This window comes from Marasmius oreades, chromosome 11, assembly GCF_018924745.1.
Source record: "Marasmius oreades isolate 03SP1 chromosome 11, whole genome shotgun sequence".
NCBI classification, from domain to species: Eukaryota; Fungi; Basidiomycota; class Agaricomycetes; order Agaricales; family Marasmiaceae; genus Marasmius; species Marasmius oreades.
Genome location: NC_057333.1, coordinates 1943026 through 1960201, shown reverse-complemented (window position 1 = coordinate 1960201; position 17176 = coordinate 1943026). Strand labels below are relative to the sequence as shown.

General features: G+C 47.0%; 4 protein-coding genes across 4 annotated transcripts; 2 read left to right on the top strand and 2 right to left on the bottom strand.

Annotated features, from left to right (window-relative positions):
* Positions 1-1974: 1974 nt before the first annotated feature.
* Positions 1975-5773, bottom strand: E1B28_003425 (uncharacterized protein; the record flags this gene model as incomplete). Its single annotated transcript, XM_043160405.1, has 8 exons — positions 1975-2412; positions 2465-3043; positions 3114-3242; positions 3304-3679; positions 3731-4419; positions 4475-4709; positions 4771-5522; positions 5582-5773. The coding sequence occupies 8 exons, from the start codon at positions 5771-5773 to the stop codon at positions 1975-1977; spliced, it is 3390 nt and encodes a 1129-aa protein (XP_043002362.1).
* Positions 5774-6233: 460 nt separating this feature from the next.
* On the bottom strand, positions 6234-9465 carry E1B28_003424 (uncharacterized protein; the record flags this gene model as incomplete). The annotated part of the gene is made up of 12 exons (XM_043160404.1): positions 6234-7033; positions 7088-7154; positions 7207-7250; positions 7307-7667; positions 7727-7863; positions 7916-8138; positions 8194-8312; positions 8366-8444; positions 8508-8604; positions 8891-9064; positions 9121-9143; positions 9199-9465. 12 exons carry the CDS (start codon positions 9463-9465, stop codon positions 6234-6236), a joined length of 2391 nt encoding a protein of 796 aa, XP_043002361.1.
* A 2375-nt stretch (positions 9466-11840) lies between these two features.
* Positions 11841-13184, top strand: E1B28_003423 (uncharacterized protein; the record flags this gene model as incomplete). Its single annotated transcript, XM_043160403.1, has 3 exons — positions 11841-11871; positions 11923-12680; positions 12741-13184. The coding sequence occupies 3 exons, from the start codon at positions 11841-11843 to the stop codon at positions 13182-13184; spliced, it is 1233 nt and encodes a 410-aa protein (XP_043002360.1).
* A 480-nt stretch (positions 13185-13664) lies between these two features.
* E1B28_003422 (uncharacterized protein) lies at positions 13665-16350 on the top strand. The gene is made up of 13 exons (XM_043160721.1): positions 13665-13989; positions 14041-14223; positions 14280-14323; positions 14382-14440; positions 14493-14563; positions 14616-14983; positions 15035-15165; positions 15215-15580; positions 15643-15717; positions 15779-15820; positions 15892-15957; positions 16019-16065; positions 16173-16350. Exons 2-12 carry the CDS (start codon positions 14155-14157, stop codon positions 16039-16041), a joined length of 1314 nt encoding a protein of 437 aa, XP_043002359.1. The 5' UTR covers positions 13665-13989; positions 14041-14154; the 3' UTR covers positions 16042-16065; positions 16173-16350.
* Positions 16351-17176: the final 826 nt, after the last annotated feature.

Genomic DNA, 17176 nt, shown 5'->3' with positions numbered 1-17176 from the left:
CGTACGCGACTGTCAGAAACGAGTGGTCTGAACTCTACGAACATGGTACGGTGTTCCCATTAGCAACGATCAATCTGACATGTCAATTAGCCGGGAGGAGACAAGGAAAAGTCTATCTGCAGGACGTCATTTGGCGACGCATCTTTCTTGGTGACATATTCTTCATGTGGCTATCTTGGATGACAGAGGATTGACTAAACCGTTATATTAGATGAAGCTCATACTATGCGAAATCCTGCCACGAAAACGGCACAGGCCTGTTGTGCTCTCAAGTCCTACTATTCTTGGTGCCTCACAGCGACCGCGTTGTACGTGACACACTTGAATAACCATTTTTGCATTGGCTCATCGCGTGCCCCTTTCATTCAGACAAAACGATGCTTACGACCTTCACTCCATCTGGGTCTTCATACAGTACGAACCTTTCGCGGATCGAGACTGGTACCGTCAAAATATTGGCCAGCCTCTCAAGAATGGTGCCAATCATGAAGAGCCGTTGAGACTGTTGCATGTAAGTTTTCCTGGTATCGAATCTGGGGGCTTCTGCACGAGAGCTTATTTTGATGGTTTCGAACAGTCAGGACTTGCTATGACATTCCTTCGACGCCGGAAAGACGGAATGACCAACGGCAAGAAGAACTTGGATCTCCCAAATTATCAGCTCCATCATTTCGATTGTGATTTGTCGCCGAGGGAGAGAGAGATCTACATCGCTCTTCAAAACAAATTTAGCGCGCTCATTAATCGGTACAAGTTGTCGATTAGCTATGTTTTGGTGTTGTTGCTCCGTCTTCGCCAAGGTAAATTAGCCTACCCGTTCGATTTTTTCTACTAGGTCTAATTATCTGGATTAGTCTGTCTTCATCCCACATTACTTTTGAAGAACTATAAGGAGGATGCGGTTGATGAGGAGGGTTCAGTCGAAGAGGACGACTCGGACGAAGAGTATAACGGTACCATTTGCAAATACTGCAACTCCAAGTAAGCGGGCACCTTCCTTTCTGCCTCTACAAAAACAGCAAAAGTTGACTTTCCAAACTACTCCAGATTACCTTTAACCGAAACCGACGTCCATCTCGAAGCCTGTAAAGCAACCATACAAATCTTGGAGCCATACATTCGCTCCAAACAGCTACTAGGGTCAGAAAGGGTCGACAACATCCTCGCCATTCTCCGTCAGATTCCTGCGGGCGAAAAGACGATCGTTTTTTCGAGCTTTACATCATTCTTTGATACGTTGGAACAGTTCATGGATAATTTCCGTTATACGAGGTGTAAGTTCAAAGTTCTGAACGGCTATGGTTTCCATACTAATTTTGGGTACTAATTCGCTACTCTACAGACGACGGACAGATGAGAAACTTTCAACGCGAACATGCATTGAAGTCGATCAGGCAGGATCCATCCTGTAATGTGATCTTGGTTTCTCTGAAAGCGGGCGGTGTTGGTGGGTCTGATACTTTGTTTTCTGGCGTGCACTAAACCGAGAATGTGTATCTCAGGTCTCAATATCGCTGAATGCAACCATATCATTCTGGCAGATATTTGGTGGAACCCAGCAGTGGAAGTAAGTTCACCCTTTTAGCCGTAATCTTATTTCACAGTTCTGATCTCTCAAAGGAACAAGCGATAGGAAGAGTCCATCGAATGGGACAAACGCGTCAGGTACATGTATATCGATTGGTCGCAGAAGAGACTATAGAGACCAGAATTCTGGAGGTACGCAATCCTTACCCATAATCACGTCGTTCAGATAATCTCATTCTCGACGTAGCTTCAGGGACGTAAACGGCAACTGGCGAAGGCGGCTCTGGATAGCACAGAACTTGAGGAGGCTCGAAAGCTGAGTCTCAATTTGAACCAAGCAGAGGCCATCGCACTAGTCACAGGGAAAAAGAGAAAGCACAAGTAATCCTTTGTATGTGGGTGGTGCTGAACGTGCAGATTATATGTAAATATAGTATACCCCTCCTGCTATATATCATCCTCTGGACCATCTTCGATCATCTTGGCATACTCTTCGTATGACGCAAAGGTAGGCAAGGAGCGCAGTTTCTTCCTCTTACGGCCCTTTTCTTCAGTCTTCCGCTTTCTCTTCGTACTGTCCGAACCGATACCACCCCATTCCTCTTTTTCCCGTTCTGATCCTGAGCCGTCGTACTCGACGAGTCCCTGTATGTCGTCTAATGCAACGAGGTCCTCATTATCCGACAATTCAGCCAGAGAAAGGTTTTCATCAGCGTCAACGAGCTCCTCTCCATCTTCATCATCGTCCGACGGTCCGCTATCATCGGCCGCATCTTCATCGGAATCTGCGTCGAGTCCAGAGGGTATCTCGTCGTCATCATCAATCTCCGAATCGTCCAAAAGGTCGTCGTCGCCCTCAGCTTTGGGCATCGAAGCTTTCATCACCTAGAGAAGCTCACATCAAACAGGCAATTTCATGAAGACGCCTACAACTTACCTTCCAGATCTCTTCCTCTTCAGCATCGCTATCCTCGTCTTCATCGTCATCGTCATGAACCTTCTTTTTACTCGGCTTTTTATCGGATCTCTCCATTTCGTCGCCAGTCAAATCCATCTCTTCTTCTTTGCCAGATTCTTCGTCACCCTCCTCGTCGGACGCGCCGTCAATCTCTGAATCGACACCTCCCTTGCCTCCCCTGGATTTGCTGACTTGTTCTCTTTCACGCTTCCTAGTAAAAAACTTGTGGAAGAACAACTGATCAGCGGGTACATCTTCAACACGTTTCCGAAGGAATTGCTCTTCGTTCATCGGCATTTCCCCGCTTGTCCCTGTCTCTCCTTTCACCAGCTTGACACCCTCTACCGCACTACCAGCCGGCTGCATAGCGCTAGAGCCTTTGCCCTTGGTACCGTTCACTTCTGCAGATACCTTTTTGGGATTTTTGTAAACGAATCTATCTAGGAAGTGGGACAGGGTGTTCAGAGACAGATCAGCACTGGCGGTGAGCGGTTGGGATGTCAGGAGTTGTCTTGCGTGGAGACAGACTGTTGGATGATAATGGTTTAGAAGTGGTGTCTAAAAAAAAAGAGGACATGCATAAATTCAGCGGATTGAGATTTCGGGTAGTTGGCGACTGGCGACGTACTAATTCCCAGAGAGGAGAAGAAGAGGCATGAGCAAACTGAGGGTCACGTTTGCGAGGGTCGTAAGGCTCAGCGGCTGATTTTTGAGGGTCGTTGATCATGGAGCGGACACCTGGTACTGTGCTAAAAAGCTATAGAAAGAATTGACCAGGGGTCAGTCAATCATCGATGTAGCATAGAAGAAGGATTCACCTCTCCCAGTAAATATAGCCCTCCAGCAACAAACTCCGTTGCACCATTCCCACCTGTTACGAGGAGTTGAACAAATCTTCGAACGAACGCCTTTATTCTCCCATTATTGTCCGTATTTCCTGCATCGGCCTTGATCGATTTGAAAAGCAAGTTGAGATACATGGCTTGCTTGGATGAAGTGGCGAGTCGCATGTCATGAAGGGAAGCATACAAGGTTCGATAGTAACGGTCTATTATCGATTTAGAAGCTGGGGATGATGAAGAAGTGCTCGTCATGGAAGAAGATATTTGCTGTAGTAAGACCAGAGCCTGAAGGGAAATATTGAAGGTCGACGTGTGCGTGATCATGAAGAGCGTGTCTATATGTTTCATGAATCTGAGAAAACATGCTCAATGAAGAAACGATTCGAGAAGAGGAGTGACACACCCTGCATCATTGGTGTCGATCTTTGCAAAAGGTAAAGACCGATTAACGCCAGTTAGGATCGCGGAGATCATTTTTGAATTCTCATCCTCAATCTCTTCAAACCCAGCAGCTCCTTTACTTCCAGCGTTCCCTTTCCCTTTCTTGCCTCGTTTACCATTCATGACCCTCCCCTTCTTGTCCTTCATGACCTCTTTATCCTTCCCTTTTCCCTCAGGTTTCGCGTCCTCTGTGCCATCTGCTTCACTCCCTCGATCTTCACCCAGTAGTTCTTTGAAAAGCTCGAAATACAAGTCGATGAGTTTGAGTGCCACATCGCGATCTCCTGGCGTCAACACTATTTGGTTGAAAGTGATGGTAGCGTAGTATCTCGCATGAACATTCGTAGGCTTCTTCTCCGGAACTGTCGATTTCCCTTTCCCCTTCGTCGAAGTACCAGAAGCAGACGTACTGGGTGCAGAGTCATCAGAAAACTTGATTTTACGATTGGCAACGTTGGCGGGTAGAGAAGCAACCCCTGCTGCCACTGCTTCCGCCGCCGCCAATACCGTTGCTGCAGCGGTTGGTGCAGCTGGGCGTAACACCAATGCAACTATTTCTCTTACGACTACGCCTTTCATCGAGGGATGGGTCTGAAGGAGTTGCAAGATGTGATATGATGCGCGGGAGCAGACCGACTTCTCTGTATCACCCTGAGGAAGAATCGTTAATCTCTCCTGCCTACGAAAATATAAAAAGAGAATTCACCAGCTTGTTCACGAGCAGCCGTAGAAGATTTTGCTCCTGTTCAGGTTTGTCACGAAGCAGAGTAAAGATCAAGCTCATGGTCTGAATCCGCACGTATGGGAGAGGGTCAAGAGAGAACTGCTCCAGAACTTGGAGGACGGAGAAGAAGTACTTCTTCAGCCAGTCCTCAAAGTGCCATAACAAGAGATGTTGGTCGGTAACGGATGGATGGGTTAGTGGTTGGTCCCGAAAGTATCTGAAACAAACGAATTGTCAGTCCTTCGGGCATTTAACTAATGAAAACAAGATAAGCTTACTTGAGTTTCCTATCCGGAGCACCTCCGCCGACCCACCAATCTACTATGCAACGCAGGGCCTTCAAACTCTCCTCTCTCCCTCCCTTTCCTTTTCCACGTTCGGCCATCCCTCTCAGTGTCTCCAGCGCCTTGGTATTGTGAATCGGACTGCTTTGCACGAGTAGAGTGAGGGCACTCAGTCTGTCCGATAGTGTACCAGACTGGATGATCTTCGAAAGAAAGCTGGCTTCAGTGTGAGAAGAGCTATTCGATGACGACCGGAACATATCGATGTCTGCAGTATGGAGCTGTGATGCTTTGGAAGACAGGGATGGAAGATCTGTGGAGGTGAGGGGTGGGGGAGATTTGTTGGTGGATTTCAAAGGCGGTATCGCTTTATACCATTGCACCGTGGGCTGAACAACAAATGTAGATTTTGAATTGAACGATACTTGCTTCGGGAGCTCGACTTTCGAGGCTTCGGTTTCGTGTTCGACCGCTTTTCCCTCCTGCTTGGAAGATTTGGAAGGAGTAGACTTGTCATTTTCTCTAGCAGGTTTTTTGCTCTTTTTCCCCTTCCCGGATTTTTCAGTCGCGACGTCCTTCCCCTTCTCGCTGACTGTTGGCTCGTCTGTTTGGCGGGATAACTTCTTCGCCTGTCCTTGTGAGATATTTCGAGTCGAATTCTTAGACTTGGACGAGCTTCCACTCGCTTCCGGTACATCAAAATTGAGACTTTTGAGGAATTGAGAAATGTCTTTCGTCAATGTAGGCTGTTGTTTTAATTGAAGATGAATCACATTAGAGGGTAAACAACAGGCAAGCAACTCACGTCTACAGAGTTCGTTCCTGCGGCAGCAGCATTCTCATCCGCGTCTTTGACTAGACTGTAGTCTTCCTCATTCCCTCCCAAGAGACTAATCTGGCTCTTCAGAACATCGTTGTTCTTGCTTTTTTTGCCGGTCGGTTTTTCTTTTGATCTAAGTTGAACTTTTCCGCCTTTCTCTTTGTGAATTCGACCCATCTGACCGTGCAGAAGCGAAGCGACCGAACGTCGATGTTACTTCGTGAATGTTTTTGCAAGTGAGATCTGAGTCGCGTGTGTCGAAATTTCCGGGCCGCAGCCTGCCGTTAGCTGTAACGGTACTCTCTCTGACGGTCAACGAGCATGTATCTGAGCCGCAAAAACTGGTGAAATTGGTGGGACCAGCGTTTCATACATGAGTTTGAACAAGTGGTTACACTTGTCCCATTCTTAGTAAAAAAAAGGTGTCTACTCCTATCAAGGAACATATTATATGTATATGTAGTACTTGCGGATCAGCCGCATTCATAAGAGTCTATAGTACGAGATTCAGATGATACAATGTCAAGAAAAGAGAGGATAATAGACACAACCAGGTATAAGGACAAGGCAAAGACACAAGAAAAAGTTACACGTAGGAAAAGCAGTGTCCACCTCAGGTCCCTCTTTATCCTTCGGTTCAGGTATACTTCTCATTCTCCAACAATTCTTCGGGTCCAGTCTCCCCAGCCTCTTCTACCTCTCCCATCTCTCCCCCTTCCTTAACCCTCCCCACTACACCCGTGCTCGCCATCTCACCAGGTCCAGTGAGTGGACTACTCTTGAACCGTGCTCCCTTGTGCCCACTCGATGATCCCGGGGCTCTAAGACTTAGCGGTAATGCACCAGCACCAGACGAGCCTGCAGCGCTGGCAGCTAAACGACGCTTGCCCAGCAAGTAAGCTTCTAGCGAAGGTGCGGGCGACGCACTTCTCGAACCTGGGGTGCTTGTACCACCACCCTGAGAAGCAAACCTGGTCATCCCAAGAAGCGTCGGAGCGGGAATGACAGGAGTAGGAGCCTCAATGATGACCGATGGAATTCGAAGTCCATCAGCCGGTATGTTACTGTCCTGGACGACTTGAGATTGAGGATCAGCGACTCCTTGGTCGATATGGGTTTGCGAATGGGTACGACGAGGAGGCACTGGACTCGCTTCCGGAAGATTTAAGTTTTCGCTGGCTTGTGGTGCAGTCAATGCCGAGGGAGGCGGGACGGAATCTCTGGGGCTCGGTGGGGCGCTCTTGGAACGGAGGAAATGGAAACCCTTCAATGACAGTGGCTTCAGAGCAGGTCTTTGACTCCCTGAGGATGTTGGGGCAACTGCATCAGGGGGAGAAGACACTCCTTGTTTGGGTTGAGCGGCCGGAGGCACTTCATAAGGATCGCCTTGTGCACCTTGAGGGTCAAACTCGTCGTAGATTTCCTCTCCGATAAGTTCTAACATGACCTCATGATTAGTGGCAAAATGACCAAGTGAGGGTTTCGGCTTACCTTCGAGAACATCTTCCAGCGTAATAATACCCAGCGGCTCGACAGATGGGTCAAATCCTTGCAAAAACTGTTTCAAAAGGTTAGTAAGGTCGAAGGTGTCGCATAATTACTAGTCCTACCTCAGCTGCACCTTCCTTTGCCAGGACAGCGTCCGCAGGCATACCTATCAACCTCGCATGAGAAGGGTGGACTATCAACACGATTCCAAATTAGACTTACTCTGTTCAAGTTGTGATGACTTCGAGAGCTGGAAGCCGGACCCTTTCGACTTAGGAGTCTCAGACTCCCCAGACTTCTTTGATTTCTTGCCAGATTTAACGTTGTTCGATCTCTCCTTGGTGCTTGAAGTAGGCGACTCCTTCTCGTCCGCTAATACTTCGCCATCGAGAGTTCCTTCATCCTCCACACCCTCTTCAATATCCTTGGCCTTCTTTCGATTCTTTCGTATCTTCAGCTGTATATAATTTGTGTTGTCCTCTTCATCGGACCCAGACTCGCTAGAATCTGTGTCGCCCATTCCCACGCGCTGACGTAGACGTTGTGTAAGACTTTGTTTTACAACTTGCTTGACACTGGCAGCCTAAAGTACAAATGAGCAGTCGTTCGTGGTGGACATCGTTTCGATAAAGTGAATCGTACCTTTTCACGACTGAAGCGGCTAACGATTGCCATGTGACTTCGTCCCTCTTGGAATTTGTCAAGAATACCCAGTAAGGGTTCATTCTGGGGAACAGATGGAACCTTGTTGAGCGGTATCTTCCGTAACGGAATAGCGTCTACGTTTGAGAGGTCAGCGGGGGGGAGATAAGGATGAAACATGAGATTAACCATTGGGATCGAGCAGCACACATTGTTTTACCAGTAATATACCAACAATCTTCTTAACTGTGCGCGTTCGGTGTCCAGAACCGTGCGGAGGTGGGAGTGGAACTTCGACCTCCTCGTATACCGGAACACGGCTGTGGCCTGTCATACAGATCTTCCGAAGTAGATCATAGTCAAGCTTAGAGTCGATTGATAACATGAACACGTCTTTAATAGGTGTCATAGCCTGTTAATAATACGAATTAGACATGGTCACCGACGATCGATTGCGTTTAGATTACCTGTCTGACTACTTTCTCTTGTAGATCCAATGCGGCACCAATTATGGTCACAGTATCAGACTTCAGATCACCACCGTAAGCACCCATTGAAGAATGCATCGCAATCAATTCTTTAAGCTCTGGTAACAGTCGATAAGAAATTATAGTTGACGTTATCTGTCACGAGACGTACCAGCTCTGCGGTAGATAATACCATGATGAGGTCCCAGCACAAACTCCAAAAGTTTCGCCACCGGCCAGGAGATGATGCCCTGTTGTCGAAGATGTACTTAACTGCCAATGCAGAAAACTCATGAAAAGGCGATTAGACGAACCAGACCGAATATGAGGCATTTGGTAAAACCGGCCATCTTTGCCCCCAAGTATAATCCATGTCGGGTGAAAAGTGATTGAGGAATAATCTCTGCAAATCTGAAGAAGGAAAATCAGTGAAGAAGTTCTTGGTAGCATGATAACTGGGTAAGGAAGTAAAGCTGCCATATATGGTGAAGATACTAAGCCCTCCCAAGCACTTGTATTGAACGCGTGACGTCATATAAAGACTAGACAGTCAAAAAAAGATGGGCACAAGTTGCGCGGTATGGAACGCCCAACATGATACGCGACATCTGGGATAACCGCCCAACAGCCGCCCGATGCGGAATTAAGATCATCCATAGCGAACGGAAACTCGAAATTGCAATAATCATCAACTCACATTACGATCAGAACGGTAGAAACGACGACGCTCTGTACACCGCCACCGAGAACGGGATCTGAAATAACAGGGAGAGATTCGTTGACGATCATGTTGGCGAGTAGAAGAGTAACAAGAAGAAGATGGCCATTCTTGCGAACAGGGATAATCTTCTGAGCATATTTGCGCTGTTCACTGTTGGAAGGAATATTGGTAAAAGGTTCGGCAACAGGAAGTCTGCTGGGACGTACGGAGTGCCGCTAATACTTAGTACCTGATATCGCAACTGGTTAATGCGACACCACCAATGCGAGGACTGTGCTACTCACATTGAGCTGGGTCTCGTCCAAACTCATATAACCCAACGTCAAACCGGCAAATAATCCAGACAACAAGACGAGGATGGGTATAATACAAGCAAAGGCGACGAGCCTGGAGTCGTGTGGGTCAAACTTGGCTTCCCTCTTAGATATAGTGACATTGTGTTCACTTGAAGCTGAGTTTCGAAGAACTTTGGGAACATATTGTGAGGCGACCGAGAGTAGTGTGTACAGCAACCTAGAAGAACGTGTGTTATACGTGAAATGCTGGACCATTCGTTGAGGGGTGAGCGTATGAGAGAAAGCCTGACAGTGGGAGGAAACAACCACGGGTAGCTATATAGTGCGCTTCGTAATCAAGATTTGACTACAATCCGGGCTTACAGAATATATAATAATCCTCAATTTTTCGAAATCCTGACACAAAGTTTCACGGCAATGACTTCTCCTCGCACTTCCATACCGAAAAGCTTATGCAGGACAGCAAGCAAGGTTACTAGCCGGGTCGGCATGACGCCTTCCGGAGGGGTTTATGGCATCATCGTGTGCCTCATAACTCTCCTTCGTACGTTACTTTCGCGGGGTTTAATGCGCAGTCAACTACCAGACGAGCTTTATCCAAACCTCATATACGGTCGGAAATATCTCTCTGGGTCTTTTTCAACATTTTACGGCCGTCAATTTTAAATATCCGGGCCGCTTTCCAGTCCGAGTCGATCCGGTTGTTGGATGCACATATGATGTCGATCATTAGCCCCTTTCTCGGAGGTACTCGCGACTTTCCCCGAATTTCTCCTCACGTCGAAGGGAGGGGATGCTCTGGAAACGTTTTGAACTCGTCAACAATCGCTCGAGTTTCTCCTGGGCTTTCTCTTGCCTCCTTTAGACCTTGCGCCACGTTTATAAGGAAGAACTCGCCGGGTTTCCCCTCGAATTTGGAGAGGCTCCTCCTCGGATCGTGGTGACTGGAAGGAAGTCTTCGATACGAGGATGGATTGGGAATTGTAATTCTCCGCAGTCATTACGATGGTTTTTCAGCCATATGTGCCACCCCTCAATTTCTTAAACTTGAAGCCGACCTTACTGAACCAAGACCACCGACGAGAGAATCCTTACTTTCGTTCCTTCCGTCAACAATCATCACAAACCTTCGACCTCACTGGAACCCGAGTCCGGCAGTGATTCTCTAATTTTAATACTACAGGCCCCGCAGCTTGGCCTGTGACCATGGAGCGTTGACGCTCGAACTTCCTCCACCAAAGCCACGGGAGCTTGAATCCGTTCCGGGACTGCGAATCATACACTTCATTACCTTTCGTGCTCACTGCTGCGGCATCTACGTCACCTACGCTGTTGAGGGCGTTACAAACGACGTTTATCTACCAAGTACGGATGACCAACGCATTCTTCATCTTTGCTGAGTTCTAGGACACCTTTAGCTGTTAAGGAGAAACGTCTCAAAGCGACACTCGGTGAGTTATACCCAAGTCATCGACATACAACCGATAATTACGCAGACTCCGATATTCAAAGAATAAAAACGTAATAACACCCTCGACCTTATCCCGTCTTCCTTATGACAGGCAAAACGCATAAGAATCCCAACGAACGACCACAAACGATCTTCGACTGCCAACAGTCGTCAAAAACGAGGTTAGAACGCTTCGGACCAACGGGGGATTTATACATCCATCACTAGATATTTTCAGCGAGGCTCCTGTGTAGACACGGAGACAGAAATGTACAGCAGCAACCGAGGTATATCTTAGGCCTACTGGCCCCCGTACAATAAAATTGATTCAAAAAAAGAGAATCGTACATGCAAGAAGATTGAGTCAAGCGGCAGATCTAGGGGACTGAATAGACTTAAAAGGCGATTATACTTGCCTGAGGACGATGCGGAGACACTTGCTTTCTGAAATGAGTCTGACGACGGCGAAGAATAAGCGCGCTGCCCAAGCGCCGTGAATCGTGCGCATGATGATTCATGTCACCGAAAAGCCCAGATTGAACACATCTTGTGAGTACAAGAGTTCATCAACGTGGCGCCTCGTGGGCGAGGTACAAGATGCCTCATGGGCGACTTTAGCGCCGTAACCGATGCAATCCGCGCTACACAACAATGATAACAGACGCAACAATGAAAACAGGGGGGCGATAATAATGATGGAATATCTCATGACCATCCTTATTTCCAACGTGAGCGCTGTCAGTGTCACAGACCTGAAAGATATTTTTTTCTTTAATGCTATGACAGTCTCTGAGGTTTATGGTGATCAGTCCGCTCTTTGCTTCCAGTCAGAGCTAGCAGACAAATTACCTCCACCTCCATTCTCAAAGGGACGTCGATCCTCGCGCGGATATATTTTAGTTCAATTTTGTAGGCCTAAGGCCTCCATTCCGTGTTTTCCAGACCGAGGTAAAGTCTTGTCAGAATTCACCATATATGGGTACTGTGACACGGGAAGGTTATTTCCCAAAAAGGCTGTGACCCGATAATGATGCATCGTTGTTTTCACGAAGTGCTATTAAGAAGTGGTTATAAGCCCACGGAATCCAAGAGCTGAAGCCCTGATATTCTCTGAATCTATAAATCCGATGCCTTTGTTACTTGGGTCCCTAACACCTTCAACGTCTCCTTCTCTCAAGCCATGGCCCAATTTCATGAAATGTTTACATCTGGTACGTTCCACCGATCCATATCCGTTCATTATAAGCTAATTTAACTCGCAGTGTTTCACTCAGAGGTTCCAACCTTGAGCTACAACTTCAGTCCCTCCCCACAATCGTCAGAAGAGCTCGAGCTCGCGCCCGAGGACCTCTCCGTCCAGTACCCAACAGTATCACTACCATCCACCGGAGAGTCGTCACCTGCGACTTCTCCAGCCTCTCATCCAAGTCGCAGAAGGGCATCTCCATTCCATATACCACGACCACGCAACGCGTTCATGATCTTTCGTTCTGAGCAGTGCACTCAAACCAAAATCACCCGCTCTGTCGAACACGATCACCGACACATTAGTCGCATAATAGGTCACCTTTGGAACAACCTCTCCGAAGCCGAGAAGGACGTGTATCGCGCCAAGGCAGAGAGGGAGAAGTTTGAGCATACGATAAAGTACCCCAATTACCGTTTTACGCCTGGCGTCAGGGGGAAGCGACCAATCAAGCGGAAGGTGAAAAGGAACGGGACTGAGGATTTGATGAGATGCAAAAAGGTGGCGGATTTATTGATGAAAGGGAAGGAGGGGGATGATTTGAAAGTCGCATTGATGACCGAGGGTAATCATCCAAGCTCTCCTGTTGTCGAAGGCTCGATTGTGAAGAGAGGCAGAGGGAAACGCGCACAAGCATCTGCCAGTTCTGCGTCATCTGCTTGTTCAAGCCCGTCCATTAAAGGATGGTCTCCTACAAACGGAACGGAATCGGAGTATGTCGATATGGGACCAGCCTTCATAAGTCCTCTACTTCCGCCGAAAGAGCTTGCCATGGTACGTGCAATATGTCCGCTTTAACTGGCTGATGCTCAATGAGTTGTTTGCTTCGTTCAGGAGGAACCACAGACGAATACGTCGCAATACCCCTCGTTCCAGCCTAGCGTTTCAACCCCTTTGTCCTCTCAACAGTTCATGCCTTCCCAAGAAACCCCCGCTGTATGGTCCCCTCCCGAACAGATCGACTGCTCCTTCCTTCAGACTATTATGGATCCCAACCTCTACTCTTTCCCAAGCGCCTCGTCGGACTACCAAACTTCCGGTTATCCGAATGATTTCGTGCAGTCGCCTCCAAACTTCGAGGATCAGAACAACGATCAACGGTACTCCGGCTCAAGTTTGTCTTGGGGCGGATACGATGCAGCTGTAGCCCAAGGTCCAGTATCGTTCGAGAACTCCTGGTATGACGATGGTCTATGTGTTTTTGCGCCCCCTTGCGCGAGCGTCGACCCGATGGCTTCCATGTGGGCAGATCCTAATAACATGCAATTTCTTGCATGAACACTATCCTAATAAGTTTTTTGATTATGATTTATTTGCATTTCGTTAATCACTCACTGGACTTTTCCATTCTCTAATTCCTCTTCACTTTCGGACTTCATATACGAAATAATTTGGCATCTTCATGTTCACATTTTCATTTCGGCACTTGATTATTCGCCCACTGTATCTTCCAAGGTTAGCAACAAAAATCGGTTATGCTGTATGTCTGTATCTTCACTCACAATATCATTTTTCGTTTCTTTCGTCGAGTCGCGTTTGTTGGTCAACGACAGGGCTCTTTTCTTCGCTGGAGTTGAATCCAACCATTGTCTTGGAGGTATTGAAAATCCATGAGAATCCGTGGCAGACATTGAAGTGTCGTGGGGTGTCGTGGGGTGCAAATCCTCAGTCGTGTCGTGCGGGAAAAAAAAAACTTGAAACAAGTTGAAGCGTCGAGATGGCAGTGGACAACGGCCTCACGCCGACAGGCTGACAAATAGATGAATTGCTCGTCCACAGTCGTCCACGTTCATTCCGATTCGATTCGTTTGTCTCCCTACCTGTCTTCCACCACCATCAACTTCGTTTATACCATCACTGTATCTCTATCTCTTGACGACCACACCATTAATACCTCTGTTCATTTCTTCATTTCTCAATGACAAAACGTGATCGTTCTACGATGGAAGTCCTTACCGGTGCATCCAGCGTCAAGATCGGCACAGCAAACTTTTCGAACGTTGGAAGAGATCAGATCAACCACTACTAATACAAGAGTCGCAAAAAGAGGAAAATCAACGAGGATTTACCCGAACTTTCCGAGGTGTGTTCATATAAGTACCACATCTGTAGTCCGGTTCTAATACCTACCTAGTTCACTGAAGTCAAGCGGGGTGATATATATAAGGACAAGGACATTTGTTATGGTTGGCGGCTGTGCTCGAATGGGGAAGATGGAACTGAGGAGACGGTCTATACTGCCCAGATCATGATATCGGGTCGTTTTGGGGACAACAAGTTCACTGTGAAGACTTATCGCGGGCCAAATGCGATGAAGGTAAGAGAGCTGGGTTCGGTCTAAATCCGATCGATTGACAAAACCGTGTTTGTCAGGAATGGAGACGAGATTTTTTGCGTATTTCCAAGGATTGGTGCGGGTGTGCTAGATATCCTTTCCGTTTTTCCCCCACTCGGTGAACCTAAATGGTTTGGTAGGGTTGTACCGCTTTTTGGATATAGTAAATCGTCGGTTCCGCTCTTGATATTTCATGGAGGTATGTGTTCACGGTTGAAGTCTTGACCCTTTCGCTGACTACGTAGTCACAGAACTCGTACCTCTTGCACATCTTGAATATCGTTCAGGGCCGGTGGGTTTGTTCTACATGGAGGTGTTGAGAGTAAGTGGTCAATTCAACCTTCTTGGTTGACGCCGACCAATCAATGATTTAGGCTAGCTGGGGATGTTCAAGAAATGAGCTCTGGATGGATCCAATTGCAGGAAGATTTTGTCGTGGACCAAGCGGGCCTCAATGTATCGATTGGAACACTGAATATCTTGATATGCCAGTTCCAGCAGACGGGGAATTTCTCAAAGAGGACGTGGTGATTCGATACTTTTCTAGCATAGGACACACTTGGGGGCTTCTTAAGGCGCTTGTTTATAGTGGTTATACTGAAAGACCTAAAGATGTCCCTGCAGCCAATTGCTCCCACGTTGTTTTGACAAACTCGATAGTTGCCCTCACCGAGGGCGTACGATGGCGGAGTTTTAAGGGCTGTCTTGAACACAGGCAAGAGATGCCAGACGGAGTAACAAGGTAAGTGATCGTCCAAACCAGTTGACCTCGATTGACTGATCTATTTTGTAGGTTCTGTCTCAGAGACAATCAGCGTCATATCCAAGTTATCACTACCGGTCAAGAAACAGAATGGCTTTTACAAGCCGTGAGCGTTTTCAACGCTCAGGGCATCTCATTAGACGAGGATCTTTCCTCTTACAGTGAGTACCTAGCCAACACTGACCAATTCAATCAAACTAATATCGTCAGAGTTTATACACCGTCCTTTCATACTTACAGGGACGCTCCAGCAATCCAAACGCAAACAACAGAGACGCCAGCTATCTGCACCTATCTACTTATTTCTCTCCGCGAATGTCTATTTCTGGTCCCATGATTCGTCTGGCCAAACACCGTTCTCGCCAGACATCTGCAGGTACCTCGGTCTCCCCTTCAAGCTCTCCCTCCAAGTAGATCATTACCAATTGTCCTGGCCCACCAAGGTCTACAAAGCCATTCATGACCACCAAATCTCAGAGGGATTTGACCCTACAACCACGGATTATGCACGATGTTTCGGATTGCCCATCTTCAAGATCGTGCCTGCTGAGAACCGTTTTCAAGAGGTCGTCGAAGGTAGGATGTCCTTTGGGTTCCTGATCCACCTATACTGACGAAATGTTTGCCTTTGTGAGCAGAACAAAACGAAAACATTTCTGAATCAGAACAGACATCGCCGCCGCTCCAGACTCACGACCAAGAGGACGGGAGAGGTAAGCTTTCTTCTACTCGCCGTCTGACCTCTCGTACCGATCCTTCTGTTTGCTTTTTCAGTCATTCTCGGCTCTAAAGAAGGTTGTGATATTCCGGCGGAAGGTGACAAAAAGCATCACTTTCTCTCATGACGCTCGATCGTATTGATCTGAACTTTTGTCGCACGTTTAAAGACCATCCGAAAGAATTAGGTGATACTTTTTCGCTGGAAATGTTATTCAACGAGATTCAGACCGAAGGTGAACTTACCTCCGATTTTCATATTTCCAGAATATCCATCCACAACCGTTTTCTTGTCAGAGTCCACGATGGAAATGTTATGATCAATGCGGGAAGTTCAGAACAAGGTGAGCCATTTCCTTGTTGATGTTGCCTCTCACGTTCGAACCCCCTGATTCTGTCATTTTCGGGTTTCGCAACTGGGCGCACTTTTTTGCCTCGTTCACATGGGAAGCGGTTGAGGTTCAGATGCGGTACTTAGCATTTAGAAGCCAGCATCAAACGCGTCGAGTAGGCAGCGAGCGCTAGTACTATTGTGGGAATACATAAGACACTGTCAGCCAACGAATATCTAAACTGGTCCAATCCTCGCAATTTAGCCCGGACCCATCTGTTACCATAGCCAATGGCGGAAAGCGACTTCTCGTCTTCATGTCAATGTTCTTGCTTTAGTACTCGAGTTAGTATTTGCCCGAGCCCAGTGGATCTACCTAAGCCCTACCAAAGGAAGATCTCAGCAATCCTACTTGTATTAATATTTCTACTCACAATCTACAGATTTCACTGAAATTGAGATGCGGAGGTCACAGCTATCCAGATACAGATGAATCTCCTATAATGCATGTGTCCGATAATGCATAATTTCCGAAAATGCATTGATTTTCGGCTTCCCGACTCGGTTTGCGGGTGAAATTGCATACCTTTCTGATTTCGCATAATGCATACCTTTTTGGCTCAAAAACCGATCCTCATGGGCCAAATTCACCTCCAAAAATGCATACCCCCTTTAGTGTGTAGGTGCTAACCTTAGTAAATCATTCGTAAATTTGTCCCTACAGTACTATTTACACCCAACATGCCCCCAAAAATCATCTCGAGTCCACTTGCAGTCTTAAGAAAAGGCATAGAGTTTTTGAAAAATTCAATTGCTTCTCGGAAAAAGGATATTGAGGCACATCATGCAAAAGATGGCATTTCTACTGATAGAAGGTCTACAATACAGTTTGAGCTCTTTTGAACCCATCAGTGACCATAAAAGTGATATATATATATTTTTTTCTAGAAATGCATACTCTCTAAAAATGCATACATTTTGGACCCAACCAAGGGGTATGCATTATAGGAGATTCATCTGTATCAGGCTTTAGGCTTTGAGGAATGATTAATGAAGCATGCGTGTCGAACAATGAGTTCTGACGTCACATTCTAGTTGAAGACTAAGATTGCTTGAACACCGCC

Coding starts and splice junctions, on each gene's coding strand:
- E1B28_003422 (XM_043160721.1), top strand. CDS start 14,155: ATGATATCGGGTCGTTTTGGGGACAACAAGTTCACTGTGAAGACTTAT. Junction 14,224..14,279: donor GCGGGCCAAATGCGATGAAG/GTAAGAGAGCTG, acceptor CGTGTTTGTCAG/GAATGGAGACGAGATTTTTT. Junction 14,564..14,615: donor TCTACATGGAGGTGTTGAGA/GTAAGTGGTCAA, acceptor TCAATGATTTAG/GCTAGCTGGGGATGTTCAAG.